At 36.3% G+C, this 19,341-nt stretch overlaps 2 protein-coding genes across 3 annotated transcripts in view; one reads left to right on the top strand and one right to left on the bottom strand.

Moving 5' to 3' along the window:
• LOC127801906 (7-deoxyloganetin glucosyltransferase-like) overlaps positions 1 to 8,816 on the bottom strand; it is a 128,223-nt gene extending 119,407 nt beyond the window's left edge. The window contains exons 1-2 of one of the 2 annotated variants that reach the window (XM_052337434.1): positions 8,275 to 8,816; positions 7,637 to 7,954 (exon numbers count right to left, since the gene is read on the bottom strand). In XM_052337434.1, the coding sequence (XP_052193394.1) occupies positions 7,637 to 7,954; positions 8,275 to 8,764 (808 nt within the window). In that variant the 5' untranslated portion in view covers positions 8,765 to 8,816. The remainder of the gene's footprint in view (positions 1 to 7,636; positions 7,955 to 8,274) is intronic. The other variant, XM_052337435.1, reaches the window with a different exon arrangement.
• A 7,936-nt stretch (positions 8,817 to 16,752) lies between these two features.
• LOC127802280 (uncharacterized) lies at positions 16,753 to 18,796 on the top strand. The gene is made up of 5 exons (XM_052337996.1): positions 16,753 to 16,942; positions 17,879 to 18,111; positions 18,201 to 18,314; positions 18,473 to 18,523; positions 18,626 to 18,796. The coding sequence occupies exons 1-5, from the start codon at positions 16,753 to 16,755 to the stop codon at positions 18,794 to 18,796; spliced, it is 759 nt and encodes a 252-aa protein (XP_052193956.1).
• The last annotated feature ends 545 nt before the right edge of the window (positions 18,797 to 19,341 follow it).

Below are 19,341 nucleotides of genomic sequence, written 5' to 3'. Positions count from 1 at the left end.
AGAGAGAGAGAGAGAGAGAGAGAGAGAGAGAGGCATCTGCATGTTTATGTGGGGGTTTGGTTGAACTTACCAATTTGGTCGAAGACCTGATTTGGTGGAGACGAAGCTTGGTCGGTGGTCACGGTGGCCGGTTATCACGATAAAGAGAAAGATGGGAGGATAAGGAAGAGATCGGCCGACTATGGCTGTCGACAGAGACAAGAAGCAGCGACGGTTAGTGGCTGAAATCGTTAGTTGTAGATTTCAAAATAAGAAGCGAGGCCGCCAATCAAATGGCAAGGCGATAGCGAGGATGACAGAGGCAACAACGTTTGATGGCATAGAGGCGAACAGTTACGATGGTTGAACAACATCAACGACGATGGCAGTCATGATGCAGAGAATGTTAGAGCGATGTTGATTGATAGCAACGGAGGTGACTAGCGCTAAAAAAGATAAAGACAGCGGCAGCTACTACGTCCGAGGCGACAGACGGTGGCTGAATCAATGACCCAGAACGAGGAGAGAGGGAGAAGAGGGAAGAAAAATGGGGAAGAGGGAAACCCGGGCTCCCCATTGGCTAGGTGTGTGTATATATATGTGGTGACATGGCAATGCTGACAAAGATAATAGGAGTGACGTGGTAGCGTGATAAGGCAAAGTTAACGTATAATACCCCATATTTTTGTGAAGATGCCACGAATTTTAAGTGAGTTTAAAATACCAAAAATATGTTTGAATTGGCAACGAGTGACTGAATTAGTCGTAGGGAGTACCCTAGAGCTTAGATACCTAAGGTTAAAGGTATATTTTTGATGAGCGTCTCGAGGCGAGATTTATGACGCTGAAAGAAATCAAATTAGAAATGGTTTTCGGTTAAGCTAAGTTGTAGCCTAAAAAGACCGAATGATGGTAAGGGGCTTCCGAAAATCGTATATATTGAGTAATTTTGAGTTATTAATTTTGGGATTTTAAGTATCTCGATAAATTTGATGTTTGAGGGTGTAATTGTAATTAGAGAATTATTCAAACGAAATAAGAATAAAATTAAGAGCTTATGTGGTAAAATATTGAAGTTGAGGACTTGAAATAAGGGCCAAAGTGTTATTTGAAAGAAGTTTAGGTTTTAGCTTGGATGTCAAAAGATCAATTCATTCTAGTTTTGGATTTCAAAAGCCACTCAATTATGGCTTTGAGTATTTGGAGTCCATGGCTAAGATTTTAACAAGTGGCATAATGTGATTGGTTGGAGAAATCTATAAAAAGGCAACATGGGTTGTTCTCAAATCATTCCAAGCAAGCTTAAGAGTTGAATCACTCTAAGAGGAGGAGCTTGCTCTAGAGAGAGAGTAGGAAGTTCGGCAAGAAGGCGGGAAGGAATTGAAGGAGAAGCCGGGGAGAACGAGCCTCGTCGGAGTTGCGGGTCTTCGCCGGAGTTCGCCAAAATCAGTCAGCAAAAAAGCTAGGTAAGTCAGATTTTTTTTGATAATCCTATAGAGGGGGAAGAGAGGGTCGCGTAGGTTCAAACGGGGGTCGTATCGGAGTTAAAATGAGGAAGTTATGGCCGAAATACCAACCGGAGGTGAAGCAATCCGAGACTACTGTGCAGCGCGTGAGGGCGCGTGGCTAGCATTCTTAGGGCGCGTGAGGGGTCCTTTTTCTATGAAAATTTTTAGTTATGCCCCTAATTTAATACACTTCAACCCTATGTACAAATATTTAAGGTTAGGTTTACCAAAATGCATGTTTTCTGTAGAAACCTAGGCCGTTTGCTGTGAAATTATACTGTCGAAGAAATAAACCAACAAGGTGAGACTCCTATACTCCAAATCCTATTTTTTATTCTCTTATGAGAGACTTCTATTGCATGAGACGTGTTTCGTGAAGTTCTTACACATAAACGCTTGTTATTCTCTTATGTGAAATCATGATACATATATAAAATGTATTTTTTTGAAAATTATATGCTATTGGCTTTTTAACTGTTGCATTTATAAAATTCGTGTGGCCATACTGTTGTACCTATTTGTTGTTTGCTGAGGGCAAAAGTCAAATATCCCCCGATAGGCGCTATGCGTGCGCCATTGAGAAAGCTCTCGTGGGGAAGACCGTGAGCCTAAGGGACAACGGATGTGGTGCTTGCATGAGTGCTATGAAGTCGGGCCAAAGTGACATGGTTAGGGACCTCCCGAGAGGCGCTATGCGTGCGCCATTGAGAAAGCTCTCGTTGGAGGAGGCTGACATGTTCACGAGGCACTTCAGAATAGTTCTCCTTGTCTTCTCATACATTTTATATCTAATCATGCATCGATATAAACTATTTTTGGAGTTTCTCACTAGAAGATTCATCTTCTAATTGGACTATGTCCCTGGAATATTCAAACGTTCCAGATTCGACGAGCGACTCTGAGGGAAAGGAGGTAGCTGAAAAATAAGTTTAATCTGCTGTCTGTATCATGTTTAGCATATTTTTGTTTATGTGCGAACCTATGTAATTTTGGATATGTTTAAGATGTTCAGTTATCACTTGATGATGTCCATGTAATATATTTTGTAGACGTCTTGAACAATTTTATGATAAATAAAGTATTATGGTTGTGAACCATATTAGGTTCGATCTAGCTTCCGCATTCAAGATTTTAACGCCTGTCTTAGCTATTTGATTATTGGGTTTGTTAAGCTGAGAAGGTGAAAATTAGGATTTTTGGGATATTGTGTGATGTATGACAGCTATTGTGATATGAAAAATTTTTATATTCCCATAAATCCTAAATTATAACACGTTCAAGAAAATTGGGGTGTTACATAACGTCTCAGTTAACGTCGGTTAAGCCAGGGACTAAAAGTGTATAAATTTTTTTTGTCCAAGGATGAATAATGAGTACAATTTAGTTGATATCCTTCAAGCCGTTTTTTTGATTAGTCCACTAAAAAATGTATTAAGCCTTATCCTTTTGTCTATTTTTAATTCATCATCCAATGCCATGGCATGTGATGTGATGTGATGTGATGTGCAATCCATTTGACTTAATGGTACTATACATTTATCAACTTTTGAAATAATAAAGAAAAGATAGTTCAATCCCTATGATTAGAGTTGGCAAATGGGTTGGGCGGCCCATGAGCCTACTCGATCAGCCTGCCTCTCAATGCAACCTGACTCGACTAGTACTATAGCAAATGAGTCGAGCCAGTCTGCTCTAAGAATGCAGGGTCATGCCGGGCCAGTGCTTTATGGCCCTCAACCCGACCCACCAAAATGGCCCAGCTTAGCTCGACCCATCAAAAATAAGGGTGGTGACCAAAATGGGAGTGACCCACCAAAATGGCTTGGCCTGGCCCACCTTAGCCCATTTATTAAGGGTCATAGGGCTGTGTCAGGCCCTCATTTCCCATTGCCTGGCCCAGCCTGCCTCATTTGAGGACCAAATTCAGCCTGGCCCACGAAATGGGTTAGCCAAACAGGCCCGACCTGTCCATTTTCTAACTCAAACTATGACTACATCTTACATGTATAATAAGAGCAATGTTATTCGGCCCATTAAAGTGCCCATTGAAGAGATATCACGATATCTCTAGGCTAAAAAGTCGCGACCTTTTGCGATATGAAGTCCCGCCTAGAAGCCCAAATATTTTCAACTTTTCGGCCTTCTCCCTCTCGACCACTCGGAACAACCCTCCCCGCTCCCTCTCCCTTTCGACCTACCATATCGCTCAATCTCTCGCTCCCTTCTCTTCTCTTCTCTCTCTCTCTCTCTCTCTCACTCCTTCTCTCTCGTTCGACCTTCCCTATAGCACAAGTTCGTTTCGACCGTTGTGCGACCCTTCTCATTGGCTTTGATTGTTTGGAATTCCTTCATCAACTTGTGTTTTCCTATACTATGTAAAACAAATAAAAAGTATTTCTGGATATAGGAAATCATTAGGAATTTTACTATTTTAGGATTCATGACTTCCAATTTCAAAATGAGTGAAGCCTCAATTAACTTCTCTAGTTCACATCAGACAATTGTGTGTAAGCACGGTGTATCTGTTTCGTCCTAAACATCATGGACTAAACGTAATCCTGGAAGAAAATTCTTGAGGTGTCGATTCTGGAAGGTAATTTATTCTCTTATAAATGTATAAGTCGTTAATATGAATTATAGTAATTGTTGAATATTTTGGTGGACAGGATGATGATTGCAAATAGTTTCAGTAGATTGATGATGAATGCACAGTCCGTGAGAAAGCATTATACAGAGTCTTGTTGGATAAGGAGAGAGTTTTACAAGAACAAGTCAAGGATTTTGAAAAAAAAAAAAAATTAAGAAAAAAAAAAAAGTTACTGAAGTTTCGGAAAGAACGTAACTGTATTATAGAAGAAAATATAAAATTGAAAATAAAACTTCAAGAGTATAATAGGTTTGTTAGGGGTATGATAGTGTTAGGATTGTTATATTTTTTGCTTAGTTTATAGGTGATGAAAAATGATGGAAGTAGATTTAGATACTTAGCTTTGATGTAATTATGTATTGCCCCAACTGGTCAAGCCTGGCTGGCATGTAAATATGTATCCCATCACTGAATGCTTTTAATGGCAGCTTGGTGGAGTCTGGCTGGCATGGAAAATGGTTATGTTAATGGCATTTCAATGCTTCTCCTGTTGCCTAGGGTCATCATTTTTATACATTACCTTACCTTATATGCTTCTCTGTTGATGGATATATGAATGTGCTATTCTGAAATGAAAAAAAGAGACGTTCAGGCGTTTATTAGTGCTTGAAATTATAGCGCTTTTATTTTTCTTGCTTACAACCGCGAATTTGGCTCATGGAAATTGTAGCATTCAAAGGCTTTTCTTTTTATTGCTTATAACTACGAATTGATGAAAATGTGTAACAACCGGGAATTTGGCTCATGCATGATCGGCTCGCAACTTGAATTGGGTTCGGTTGGTGCCTACTTTCAGAGTGTCATACAAATTATTAGGGGTGTGCAACCATAACACTCGTTTTATAAATGCAGCGTACGCACAAAACAAGAGAGCAACCAAGTTGCTGAAACTTTGCTAATGGCAGCAGATTCTGCTGCCTTATTTGTTTGTTACACCAAAGCTTCAGCAGCTACCAGGAATTGATTGCATTGGAATTCATGTACACGTTTCATATAGATAAGGTGCAAAGACATCAAATAATTCTAATCAAATGTATTTCATATAGTTAATTAATAACTTCATATGAATACTAGATTATTAATCCATGGAATTCATGTACACGTTTTCAACACTAAATTGCTAATTGAATACTAGATTATGACAAACTTACTAGCTAGGTTTATCAACTTTCAACAATAGGATGTAGCATAAAAGGGATTGATTTTGGTTTCATACGGTTAGGTTTCAGCCCGAGCTAGAAGGGGGAGAGTTTTTTGAAGGACTGTCCATGTCCTCAAAGGGAACCAACCATTCTCGATTTTATTTAAATCTTTTTGGCAGTTTCCTGACATATCCTTTATTAGGCTTCTCTTCTGATTATCTATTCCGATATAAAAAAGAAAAGAGTCATTTGGGTGTGGTGTTACTAAGTTTTATCAGGTTATACAACAAACTGCAATCGTCAAGCAGCTGGAGATTATTTATAGTAAATACTGCAAGTAAACTGATCACATAGTTTTCCTCTCTTCTACGAACTACATAGCTCATGCATGTAAACAAAACAGAGGGAAAGGCCACCATAGGATAAACATATATCCCTGTCATTGCAGAACCTAGCTATCTTCCCACTCATGTAAAGCATGGACAAGCAAAGAGAGTTTGCCTCCAAAATCCCACAAAATACATGATGACCAGAGCTGACCTAGACTGCTAAAAGGAATCACCGTACTTAACGGTTTGGTTGAATAGAAGATGATGAAGGATACACCCAGCATCACTGTTCTTTCCAGATTCTTCCAGTAACCCTGAGCTTCAGTTCCTTACGATCTCCTCCTGAGAAGAAGAGAGCCATGTTTCGTTGGATGATGAGACCGTCAAAACTATCACGAACCTTCCCGTGGCTGTCCCTTATGCTTCTAGGTGCCCTTTGCCAGATCATCTTCCTTTCGTTCCCTCCAACTTCAAGGCTGTAGGTGTAATTCTTTGCCTCGTTATCATCACCCATGAACGTGGACCACATTTTTAGGATATATATATATATATATGTGGATATAATAAATAAACTTTGGCAACAATAACATACGTTGCACGGTCAAAATTACACAAAATTTTTATTAGGGATTATTATTAGGTAATTAAATTGACTAGGCGACAAAACCCATTAACTTTTAGTCTTTCAATCTATATATGTTTTCTAACTTTATTCATAATATCACAATGAAATTCTCAAAATCACAACTTTTTAAATAAAATAATCAAAATTTAACGAATACATGAATCATTTATCCACTATAATTTGAAGATTTAGGTAATAAATGTCCTCTGAATATAGGTCAAGTAGATAGGTCAAAATAAAATAAGATTCGTACCAATAAGTCGTGAGTTTAATTCTTTGTCATATGCGGTAAGACAAAGACTTCACTTAAGATTTATCTTTTTAATCGAAATCAATGGTACAAATAGGGGATTGCTCAAATGTAATCTCAAGACTTAGGTAAAAATTATTTACATGAAATGGGTATTTTCTCATTCAATTAATTATTATAAAAATTATTCAAAATAATTACAAAAATATATCTCAAAATATCTGACATTATGTCTGTTTAGGGATCAAAGGACAGACCTTGCATTATACTAAAAAGTGTCTCCAAGTTGACGTCCGACGAGCCACCGGGCGCGACAGCCGCCTCCGCCGCCTTCTTCCACTCCCCGGTCTTCCTCGTCATCTCCTTTCCCTTCTCCCCGTCCATCAACTCCCTCACTACCCTCTCCACCTCCTCTCTATTCACGTCGCTCGCTATCTCCATCCCCACCCCCCATTCCTCGCAGCTGTACCGGCAGTTGGTTGGCTGCTCGCCGAAGAACGGCCAGCAGATCATCGGCACGCCGGCGCCCAGGCTCTCCAGCGTCGAGTTCCAGCCGCTGTGCGTCAGGAACCCGGCCACGGCCCGGTGGCTCAACACCTCCTCCTGCGGGCACCAGCTTGCCAGCTTCCCCTTCCCTCTCGTCTCCTCCAAGAACTCCGGCGGCAGGACGGCCGACTTTCCTGTGACGAGATCTGGCCGGATGATCCAAAGGAAGTCCTTTTTGCTGTTGGCCAGCCCCCACGCCATCTCAACAAGTTGTTGGCTCGTCATCACGGCGACGCTTCCGAAGTTCACGTACACAACCGAGTTGGGCTCCTTCGAATCCAGCCACTCCATGCACCCCCTGTCTTCTTTCCATAGATTTGATCCTGTTTGAAAGACAAAACATTGAAATGCATGCATAATGCATTCTGTTATCTTATCTTATATGTGTATAAAAGGGAGAAGACCGGCGACTTCAAGGGCATACCACAGGGTCACCGGAGTTAGTTTTTCAAGGTGAGATCTAGGTGATTGAACGAGGAATCCTACTAAATTTACGCCTCTTAGCTCAATCTACCATGCATGTCTAAGGGCTCATTTTGGACTGAGGTGTCCTTTAATACGTGAATGATAGATATCATATATAAGACGAACTAAGAGGTGACTAACTCACCGATGGATTTGAGTTGGTGGTTGTCTTTTATGTGGGTATTGAGCATCAAGTGGAGAGGGCCAATGGTGAAAACAGGGGCTGGAAACATGGCGGAGAGAGCGTCAATGGCGTCTCTTTCAAGAGAATCGAACGTGTTGATGATGATGGCAGAGGCTTTGGAGGATCGCTCCGTTTCAGTGACGCAGAATTTGATCATGACGTCGTCTGGATCTGTGGTTCTGATGAAGCTCGGAATGTCCTTCAATCTGGCGTTCTTCATCATCCCCGGCATCCAGTCGATTTTCGTCTCTAAATACCCGTTTGTGAGGCAACTCCGATCTGTTCAATTGAGTTTGTTTAATCGATTCATTATTAGAAAATTAAGCAAAATGCAATGATTAGTGAGATGCATGTGAAACAGTTTACAGTTACTGATGGCACAACGCTGCACAGAAGAAGGCAAGAGAGAGATAGAGAGAATCCTTTTCATCATTGAAAAATAAGCACAGAGAGAGAGATCAAAAGAATCATTTTCATCATTGAAAAATAAGCAAAGAAATCATACTTTTAATCAAGATAATATGATGATTTGTTTGACAGAGAATCGGTTAAGGATTTAGGAAATGATGCTATGTATATGAGATATGATTATGGTTTACCTTTAAGAGGAACGAGGGCTCTCTGGAGGAGGGCTTTGTACTGGGTATAACCGAGGAAGCCGCAGGCGCTGGGGGTCCAGAAGAGCACTTCAGGGATGTCGAATTCTCTGGCGGCATCGAGCGTGAAGCTCATGACGCCGTCCGAGACGATGCAGGAGACGGGTGGGACGTCGGAGGAGGCGGCCAGGTCGGAGAGCAAGCAGCGGAAAGGGTGGAGGCTGTGGACGGGGGTGGAGGAGCAGAGGGAGGGGATGTCCTGGGTGGCGTCGGTGTCGGAGAGGGGCAGACCGTCGGGGATGGCTGCGAAGCAGAAGTCCGGCAGGCCGTCGAGGGAGCGGGGGCCGCGGGAGCGGAGGAGGCGGCGGTGGTTGAAGTGGGTGTTGACGAAGGTGATGTGGAAGCCTCTGGAATGCAGAAGCTTGGCCAGCTTCAACATTGGGTTGATGTGCCCTTGCGCGGGGAACGGAATACACACTGCGTGTCCCTTCATTTTACCTCTTTCTAACGAACCCGTCTCTCTCTCTCTCTCTCTCAAATGTTTATGAAGATGAAGATGCAGACGGAGATGAAGATGAAGATCTCTCTCTCTCTCTCTTTGAGATGTATTTATGAAGTTGCAGAAGCAGCTGGGGTTGACGGGTTTCTATTTAGGACAATGCTACACGAACGAACACAACGACAAACGGGTTGACTAACCCAGATTCTCACGAGATTTTGACACAAAAATATCGCGAGAACTTGAATCCAAATTATTTGAAGAAGCGCCCAAAATTGGGCGCTTGTACTCTACCCCTATCTCTTTCTCCCTCTTTCTCTCACTTCAGAGTGTCTCTCTTTCTTTCCTCTCCATTGTATCTCCAACTATCTCTCTCACTTTCTCTCTCCACTGCATCTCCTTCACCTCCAATGGATCTCCTCCACCTACAACCCTTCGGTGCTCATTCTTGCCGTCGTCGGACTTCCACTAGCAACAGCGTTGGGCGTCGGCGTGCCTCTCTCTCTCTTCCTTACCCACCTAGCCTACGTTGCCAGTGAGCTTGAAGACAAAGGAGCCATCGACGAGCTTGAAGACGAAGGAAATCGATCGCCAGCGAGCTCAAAGAAGAAGGAGCTGCCTACGTTGCCGGCGAGCTCACCTAAGTCGGTGGTCGGTGGTCGATGCACGATGCCCACTATCGTCGTCAAATCGTCACAAGGTTGCTGATTTGAGAAGTTCGATTTCTTCGTGCGATGTTTAAGAACTCCTTATCAAGAAACTTTTGTTTCAGAGAGAGATTGTGCAAGATTTTAAGAAGTTTAATCTCTCTATTTTTTCTGTTTATTGTTGTTTTAGGCCTAACATATGAAACTTATAATAAGATAATTTAATTTGTCATTCTACAAAGTGTTCTTTTATTGTTGCAACTACAATATACTAGAACCTTGACTCCAGTTTTCACATTTTATGGATTGAAATATAAGTGCAAGCAACCTGTAGGAAGACCATGGACCATTGATAGTATGTGAATCGTGGATGATTGTGGGTGCTGAGTGGCCTTGTCTTTTAATGAGAACTTGGATTGCTGGATGATATGCCTTGATACAGTCTTTCTTTTTTGGTGCTAATCTCTGATACGCCCAAACCCATTGTGCTAAAATTCTCTGTTGGATGTTCTTCCTTACTTGTTAGGTTGGATTGTTTCTGTTAATTTTAAACATCCTTCAAAAATTTGGACAGCCAACAAGAATCACATAAAGAGAACATAAAATAAAAAGAAGTTGCACCCACATATGATCACCAGCAAAATACTGATTATGGAATCTGCCAAACACCATATATAAAGCATAAATTCCTGGCTCCAAGCTACTCTTAATCCATACAAAACCCATTTCACAATCATACAACCACTTCACAAGCTACTCTTAACAACCAATCAATATACTCTACAAGTTTATACATCTCATCTAAACATATAACCATACACAATGTAGACACTGATATAACAACATTATAAGTTCAAATATTATAATTAAGTTTATACAGAAGAAGAAGGGTTTGAATCCATGGAAGGGAAATCTTTAGTCAATCACACACGCGTGAGAAACCCAAGGGATGCTGGACCGTCGAAAATGAAGGAGACACAATCGCTGGTCACATACTCGAGTGGAGTTGGAGCCAGATCTAAAGGATCCACTGTTGTGCCGAGAAGAGAATGTGGATGGGCATGAGGGCTGGGCGAGTGTATGTTGGGTGGGGTCGGTGGTAAAGATGTTGAACATCTTGTTGAGCTCCCCGGACCTCTTGATGTTGCTGCCCGTGTACAAAACGGTGCGGTGGGCCTTGAGATGCTCGAGTCGATCTAAGACATAAAGGCAGCTGTTGAGCTGGTGCAATGGGAAGCCAGAGAAGACGCAGTCGCACGCGGGAGAGAGAGAAAGAGAATGGGTGAGGAAGAAGCAACTATTGGGCGGGTAGAGAGAGAGAGAAGGTGAAGAAGAAACCGAGGTGAGGCAAGTAGAGAGAGAGAGAAGGTGAAGAAGAAACAACGGTTGGGCGGGATTTTAATTTTTTAGTTGATTGAGGGTAGATTTGTAATTAAAGTAAAGGATAAATTTGTCATTTAATCTAAGTTTGTCAATCTGTTTGTCGTTCTGTTCGTCCGTGTAGCATTATCCTTCTATTTATAGACAACTAAAGTATATTTATTGCATGTTATTTTTCACAACAAAATAATTTATTTAGTTAAGTAAATATTTCAAAATATAATATATTTGGATAAAAACAAAAATAGGTATCACATGCATCTATCAACTTGTCAATAATGGCAATGGACAAGTTTGGATCGGTACCAAATACCCTTCATATGTTTGTCTCTATAGCCCTTATTCACGTGTTTGTCTTTATTAGATTAATCTTTTATTTCTTGTTAATAAATTAGATATCTCTAAACTCATGAACTCATGTTTCTCTTAGGCACCAAAAATTGAGATAAAATTAACGATCAATCCAAACAGGTCGGCGGCAAAGAAATAATTAAAAATAATGAGATGATTTTTTAAGCATTATTTTGATTTTGACCATGTTTATAATCATGTCTCCTTCGTCATTATATATAAAATTAGTTTTTATCACAAAGGGAGTATTTGGTTAAAATTATGAAAATACTTTTCATCTAAGTTAAATATTTAGAGACAATGGCTTGAGATATTTAAATTTGAATATGAATTTAACTCGACTTAGTCCACTTTATTGGATCTTTGCTTGTCCAAACAGACTCATGAGTTATGATTTGACTCACTTGGCACAATTATAATTATTTTCTATCTTGTAATATATTTATATAAAAGCACAAATTTCACGAGATAAATACGTCATTTATTATGTATCATTTCAGTGATGATTGTCAGGTTTTATCTTAGGTATTGAGACTAACTTAATTATTGGATAATATACTAAGTTAGTGTTTGTTAATTAAGATATGGATTAGAAAAACGAGATATGAAAAATATTTCAAACAAAAGTATTTTTTATTATATTTATTAAATTTATATGAAAATCCATTGAAAATAAATCATGTAACTTCTTATCTAGGATTTTTTAAATAAATTTATTTTTTTCTCTTCAAATAAATTTATCTTGAATCTTACAGATAAGAAAAAATAATTTACACGTTCCCAATGCATTTAAAAAATTTTAATATACAGTATAATACAAATTTTAGAATACTTTTTAGGCTATTTTGACTATTTTATATCTTTACGTAAAAAATATTTTAATTTTATCTTAATATAATATTATCTTATTTATTTTAACAAACGCTACTTAAATGATCAAGACTCAACTTTCCAGATCAAATAAGTTTTAGATGATCGTGGGTTGCTAGGGCCCATATATGTTGTCCCCAAATAGTGTCCCCTTGGTTGTCCACCAATTAGAACCTATCACATTACTAAAAAATATTTTTTATCAAATAGTGATTATTCTAAATCAACGACAAAAAATCTTAATATTCTTCTTTTAAAATTCATTCTATAATTTACAAAAAAAAAAAAAAATTCATCTCTTCTAGATGAAGGGATGGGTTTTTTCGGACAGAATACTTTCATATATTAGAGAGATTTTTTTCTGTAAATTATAAAATAAATTTTAAAAGAAGAATATTAAGTTTTTTTGTTGTTAATTTGGGATAATTACGATTTGATGATGTATAATATTTTAATGATGTGACAATTTCTGATTGGTGGAGAAGCAAGACGCCATTTGAGAACAGCAAATCTAAGCTCAGTGATGATAGACTCCAACCATCATCAAAATGAATTTTGATGACTTCTCAACGTGAAATTCATCTATCCTCTCACAACATCAGACTTTGAACCACATGGAGGTGTGCATGTACAATCAAATTGACACTTTTGAGCTATGGTATTACTATTTTATGATAAAATAAATAAGATCTTAAACAATAAATTCTACATTTTTTATTTTACTTTACCCTTAAGTTAAATAATTTTTAACATCCAAAAGAATAAATATTTAGATATGTATAACTATTAGGAGATCTTGAGTCCATAAGCTTTTCTAATTATCATTTTTTGTGAATATAAATAACATTGAAATTCACTCAGAACTACTAGTAAATACAAGTTAAAAAATGTTTAGAGTCTGACTTGAGTTGAATTGATCAATATGAGATTACTGACCTAGTGAGAATGTCAAATATTAAAAAAAAAAAAGTTTACCATGACCCAATCATAATACATTAACAATGTACTTAAAAAATCTATAAACCTACAAAATCACCTTTTATGACTTCAACTAATTGACACTTTTAAACTAAAACTAATAATAATATTAAAAATAATGATTGATTAAGGTTTACCCTTAAAATGTATGAAGATGAATGAACATAACCAAGGGTGAGCATTAATCGGACCGACTGAATTGCTCAAATCAAACTAAATCAACTGAATAGTTGTTCAAATTGAAAAAAAAAAAATCAAAAACAACACTTCTATTCTGTCAAACAACTTCTTCTTCTATGGTTCTGTCGAATATACTCTTCTCTATTTCTTAATTTTGTCAAAAACAATATCATTTTGTTTTTGACATTTCAGTTGGTTCGATTATTTCAATTTTTTTGATAAAAAGATTGAAGCAAAATAATTGAAAAGCTCAAATTTAAAAATTAAATTACCAATTTCAACCTGTTCAATTCTATTATTTTAATGTAAGTAAAATTTTGCTCATCCCGACTCGTAACAGTCTTATTGAAAGTTAACCTCACACATGCGGGCTTTTTTGTATTTTTCTTATTTTTTCTTATTTTAATATCTGGAGAAAACATTTTTTTAATATAATAATAAGAGAGATAAAGAACCCCCACCCAATATCTTAATATATATTAAAGTAACAGAGTTGCTGCAAAGAACTTTCCCGCCCAAAACCAGCCTTTATTTTTTTTTTATGTATATATTTCAATAAATAATATTCCTTCCACTAAAAACGTATTCCAAAAATTAAAATAAATGGATTCTAATGTTATTAATTTCTACTGTCATTTAAAGATAGATAATTAAACAATTAATTTCTATTGTCATTTAAAGATAGACAGATAATCAGATAAACGAGGCACCTCTTATAATTTCTTATACTCATCTTTAATTTTTTATTAATTTAAATTTTAATGTGACCTTCACACTCCACGAGTTTGAATAATCTGGAGACAGCTTCTATGCACTTATATTAATTATTCACCATTATTAATTTTATTTTTTTATTAATTTAATTTTTTGAGTAACCTTCACACTTACTAGCACTAACACGTTTTGGAATCATCTGCTGGGACAACTTTCTATGCAGTTACATTAATTAAAATAAGCAGCTTCTATGCAATTAAATTAATTTTCTGCAAACATCTAGCCATCACTTTCAAAAACACGAGAAGATGGGGCAACTTACATTAATTTTCTGCAAACACATCTGGCCACGAGAAGATGGGGTAGCTTATATTAATTTTTTGCAAATATCTGGCCACCACTTTCAAAAACACGAGAAAATGGGCAATCAGCTGGTATAAAAACCCACAAATTTTGAGAGAATCACCATATTCACTTTTATTTCATATCACCTAATTTGATATTGTATCCGGTCTTGAAATGTCTCATTGTTTCAAATGTTGAAGACTGTGGATTCTACTCGAGCTAATTGGGCAATAAAAGTACGTGTAGTACGTAAGTGGGATCTGCCAAAGTTCGAAGATAAATCTTAGATTAACTCTGTGGAAATGGTCTTAATAGACCGTGAGGTAAGTTTTTTACCCAATGTTATGTGTGTAAAAATGCAGAAACAAATAGGTTCTTTTAATTACTTACCTTATATGATTGAAGTAGATTGAAGATTTGCACACTTCTCTGCGTGAGTGCTATCTTTTTCAGCAGATGAAGACGTTCTCATTTTCAAATTAAGACAACAGTTAGTATGGCACAATGAATATTTTATATGTATTAAAATAACCGTCTAGACAAAAGGGCTTAAATATAGGCAGATTTGGAATGAATTTGTGAAAGATCGATAATAGTGATTCATATCCCTGTTGATGCTTACCTCTGTTATCCTTAGAATGACGTTGTCCTCATTGTCTAATTTGTGAGAAATTGATAACAATGAGACCCCAATAATACTACTTCAATCCCCTGTTGATCCTTATTTACACACATAAATGAAGCATACTATAATTTTGTATACATTTTATTTACAACATTAATATGTTCATATAGATAAAAAAAAAAATCCCTTACAAACAGTGAGTAAAAAAAAAAAAAAAATATTAATCTATTCATACTATTACATGAACAAATGGTACTAAACATTAATCTCTCACAAATTAGACATTGTTATGTGTGTAAAAATGTAGCAACAAGTAGGTTCTTTTAATTACTTACCTTATATGATTGAAGTAGATTGAAGATTCGCACACTTCTCTGAGTGAGTGCTATCTTTTTCAGCAGATGAAGACGTCCTCATTTTCAAATTAAGACAACAATTAGTATGGCACAATGAATATTCTATATATATTAAAGTAGTCGTCTAGACAAAAGGGCTTAAATATAGGCAGATTTGGAATGAATTTGTGAAAGAACGATAATAGTGATCCATATCCCTGTTGATGCTTACCTCTATTATCCTTAGAATGACGTTGTCCTCATTGTCTAATTTGTGAGAGATTGATAACAATGAGACCCCAATAATACTACTTCAATCCCCTATTGATCCTTATTTACACACATAAATGAAGCATACAATATTTTTGCAAGACGGTGAGTAAGCAGCTAGCTAAGCTAGGGATTATTCACTGCTAGTGAGTAGAAAAAAAAAATATATCCCTTACAAACACTAAGTAATGCAGTGAGGATGAGCAAAAAAACAAACAAATTAGAAGCAAAAATGTAGAGGATGAGCAAAAATGTATACTCTGCCAATGATTGATAAAATATATAGGATGAGCAAAAATATATACGAGTTGAAATTATTTTTATTACAATGATTTTTTTTTTTTTTTTGTCTTATTGGCAGAATGTGAGCCTATTATATGATAACAGTGAGACCCCGATAATACTACTTCTTACCCCTGTTGATCCTTATTTACACACATAAATGAAGCATACAATAATTTTGTATACATTTTATTTACAACATTAATCTGTTCATATAGATAAAAAAAAATCCCTTACAAACAGTAAGTAAGGCAGGGTCGTATGGCAGTGAGTGAGCATACAAGTAAGCAACAAGCTAAGATAGGAATTACTTACTGCCAGTGAGTAAAAATTAAAAAAAATAAAAAAATTCGTTACAAACAGTGAGTAAGCAGCAAGCTAAGGTAGGGATTACTCACTGCCAGTGAGTAAAAATTAAAAAAAAACATTAATCTGTTCATACTATTACATGAACAAATGGTACTAAACATTAATCTATTCATATAGAGAAAAAAAAAAAATCTCTTACAAATTAGAAGCAAAAATGTAGAGGATAAGCAAAAATGTATAATCTGCCAATAATTTATAAAATATATAGGATGAGAAAAAATGTATAATCTGCCAAAAATAGTTTAAAAAAACAAATTAAAAGTAATAAATATAAAAAACTTACACTGTAGGCGATTTAGTAAAGTATTAGTATCAAACCATATATATATCAAACAGCCCCGATATCCGCAAATTTTTTAGTGTCGTGCATACATGAAAACTATATACGAGTTGAAATTATTATTATTACAGTGATATATATATATATATATATTTTGCTCTTATTGGTAGAATGTGAGCCTATTATATCTTTGTTAGTTTAAGTAGTATATCAATTAGGATTTTTAAGACTGTTGTTGTTCAAAATTATCTTATAAAAATTATTTATGTTCACAGGGCACAAGGATGCATGCAAGTATAAAAAATTATTTTATAAGTTCTTTCACGGATAAGATCTGTGAAAACTTAGTCTATGTCATGCGAAACTTTGTTATTGTTCAAAACACCATGAAATTTAAGACTACGTCGCACGCATACAAGTTAAATTTTACAAAAACAACGCAAGTAATTGAGGTGCACGATGTAACCGTTCCTGCTACTATATTCGCTTTCAGAGCATTTAATGATATATTGAGCGAAGAAAACGTGGATGAAACACGGCTCTTTGGTACGTTTTAATTTTAATGTTTTGTTTTTCTTCTTTTTTTTTTTTTTTTACCTTCACATTGTTTAACCCTGTGGTTCATTGATTATTATTATTATTTTTTGTAAAAAATAGATTTGATAGGGGAAATTGTAGCTAAGGATAATGCTTGGCTCCACGCATCATCTGCGTCTGTTACCAATTCAATTGATGTCATGATAGAAGATTTGGAGTACGAAAATTCTTACATTTCATCTATATATTTGGTGTTTATTTATCTACTTTAGTAAACAGATTTTCCTTAATTAGGAAAAATCATCTTCCGTGTACCCTCTGGGGTGATCACGCTGATCTGGTGAACTCTCACCTTGAATCTGCTAAGGATGAACCTATTATTCTTCTACTTTAGATGTGTCACACGAAGATTTTTAGGGGTATATCTTCTAATTCCTTATCTCTAAATTTTGATTGTTTAGACTATTAAATGTGTGGCACGGTAGAGTGATGACCTAATTTAAAATATCAGGAGAAGTTAGGATTACAAGTACATATTACGTAACAAAGGTGTTTGTCAATGCAGCAGTTTTTGAGGTTGAGGATTTCCGTGACAAGTATGGGGCTACCATTATACGCTATTGTTATATATTCATTCATTTATCATGCTTCATTATCATACATAACCAATGTTGTTATAAAACTTTAGGTTGTTGAACAATGTAGAGTGTTTCTCACAGAGGATTAGTCAAATTTCTTCTTCGACTACATACTCTATAACTAATGATTTAGAGAATGGAATGTGTGAAGTCAAAACAATTGAACAATTGCTTGAGTCTACTGAGGTAATTTCACTTTGTTAGGCATATATATTTAACACTACACATATTACAACCATCTAACAACGCATCGAACCGCAGGCTGGTAGCTATTGGGTAGTTTGTACAATTGTTGATGTTGAATCAGATCGAGGTTGGTGGTATCTAAGTTGTAAGAAATGTGCAAAAAAAGTTAAAGAAAATGGAAACCGCTTCTATTGGGAGAAGTGTGAAAGGTTCGACACGTCAGGCAATCCTAGGTTTAAGATACGGGTTAGGATTGTTGATGGAACGGAAAGTGCAAGTTTTCTTTTGTGGGATCGTGAGTGCCTGCAACTGATTGGGAAATCTACCAGCGAGCTAAGGGATTGTTTGGCACGAGTGAGAGATATATTTTATCTTCAAAATATTTTCCTTTATCGAACAATAATTAATGTTTACATTAATTTGCCTGAATTTTATTCTCATAGGATGGTGCTGAGGATTACTATCCAGGCGAGGTAGAGACCTTGGTGAATATGAGGCTATTGTTCAAGGTTCAGATAAGAGATCAGAATTTATCTCGAACTGATGATTTGTACACTGTGATAAGACTTACTGAGGACAATGACCTGATCATGAAATATCAGATAAATGATTACACTGAGAATTAGGTTACATATAGTTCACATCATCTATTGTGTTTCTTAAAACACACATGATCACCGCTAAATGATTGTTTGATTGTGTGTAACATCAATAGGAACCTGACTTGCTGTCAAAATTGGAAAAGACTATTGATGCTGATTCCAAGGTACTATTTGCCTTGAAATGTCAGTAATGTGTAAGGGTGATCAATTATATGGGTTTCATTCTCAAAGTTGTAATCAGTATTATTTTTCAAATTATTTTACAGGGGTCTGTTTCAGACAATGAGGTTAGCACGCCGGTAAAGACTCCAGCGAAACGTACTCATCCCTCTACGTGCGATGATGTGAGTAGCATTGTTCCAAACGAAGACAAGGGTTCGTCCACGCAGTTGTCAAGCAATAAGCTTCGCAAGTTCGTGAAAGTTGAAAAGGACTAGATATAAACAAATTAAGAATATTCTCAAGCAAATAGACCGTTAATCTTTAAGCACTTAAGGTTCTATTATAGTTGGTTGTTCTAGGTATCTTCAAGTTGTTTGTCATCATTATTATTGTACTTTGTTGGGTAACCTGATTATGCTTTTGCTGTTAAATGTTATGTGACTTTTATCTATTCTTACTTATTTATATGCCTATATGCTACAGTATTTACAATTTGATTGTTTAATGATTGGAAGATATTGGATTGGTCATATGTTGAATTGGGAACTTTATTGTTTTAAGGCATTGGGCCTGAAAATGGAAAAGAAAGAAAACGAACAACTCTTAAGTTATTCAATTTGGTAGGTATTATTTAAAATGTTTTCCACATGGACTAATTTAAAATTAATTTTTAAACTAATTTTAAGTATATTTACATTATTTAACATATTAATTATATTACTTCTAACAAAATAATATTGAGCTGAATTAAGTAGTTGCACTAAATTAAGATGTTGACATAAATAGCTCCAGTAACATTTGGCAGAAGTTGATTAAACTA

This window comes from Diospyros lotus, chromosome 5, assembly GCF_014633365.1.
Source record: "Diospyros lotus cultivar Yz01 chromosome 5, ASM1463336v1, whole genome shotgun sequence".
Classification (NCBI taxonomy): Eukaryota; Viridiplantae; Streptophyta; class Magnoliopsida; order Ericales; family Ebenaceae; genus Diospyros; species Diospyros lotus.
The sequence above is the reverse complement of the archived record's forward strand: the minus strand, read 5'-3'. Positions and strand labels throughout refer to the sequence as shown.

Bases quoted from the DNA above. Each gene is read 5' to 3' on its own strand.
- LOC127802280 (XM_052337996.1), top strand. From the start codon at position 16,753: ATGCGAAACTTTGTTATTGTTCAAAACACCATGAAATTTAAGACTACG. The intron at 16,943-17,878 runs GTACGTTTTAAT...ATGTTGAATCAG, and splicing joins GGATGAAACACGGCTCTTTG to ATCGAGGTTGGTGGTATCTA. The intron at 18,524-18,625 runs GTACTATTTGCC...ATTATTTTACAG, and splicing joins CTATTGATGCTGATTCCAAG to GGGTCTGTTTCAGACAATGA.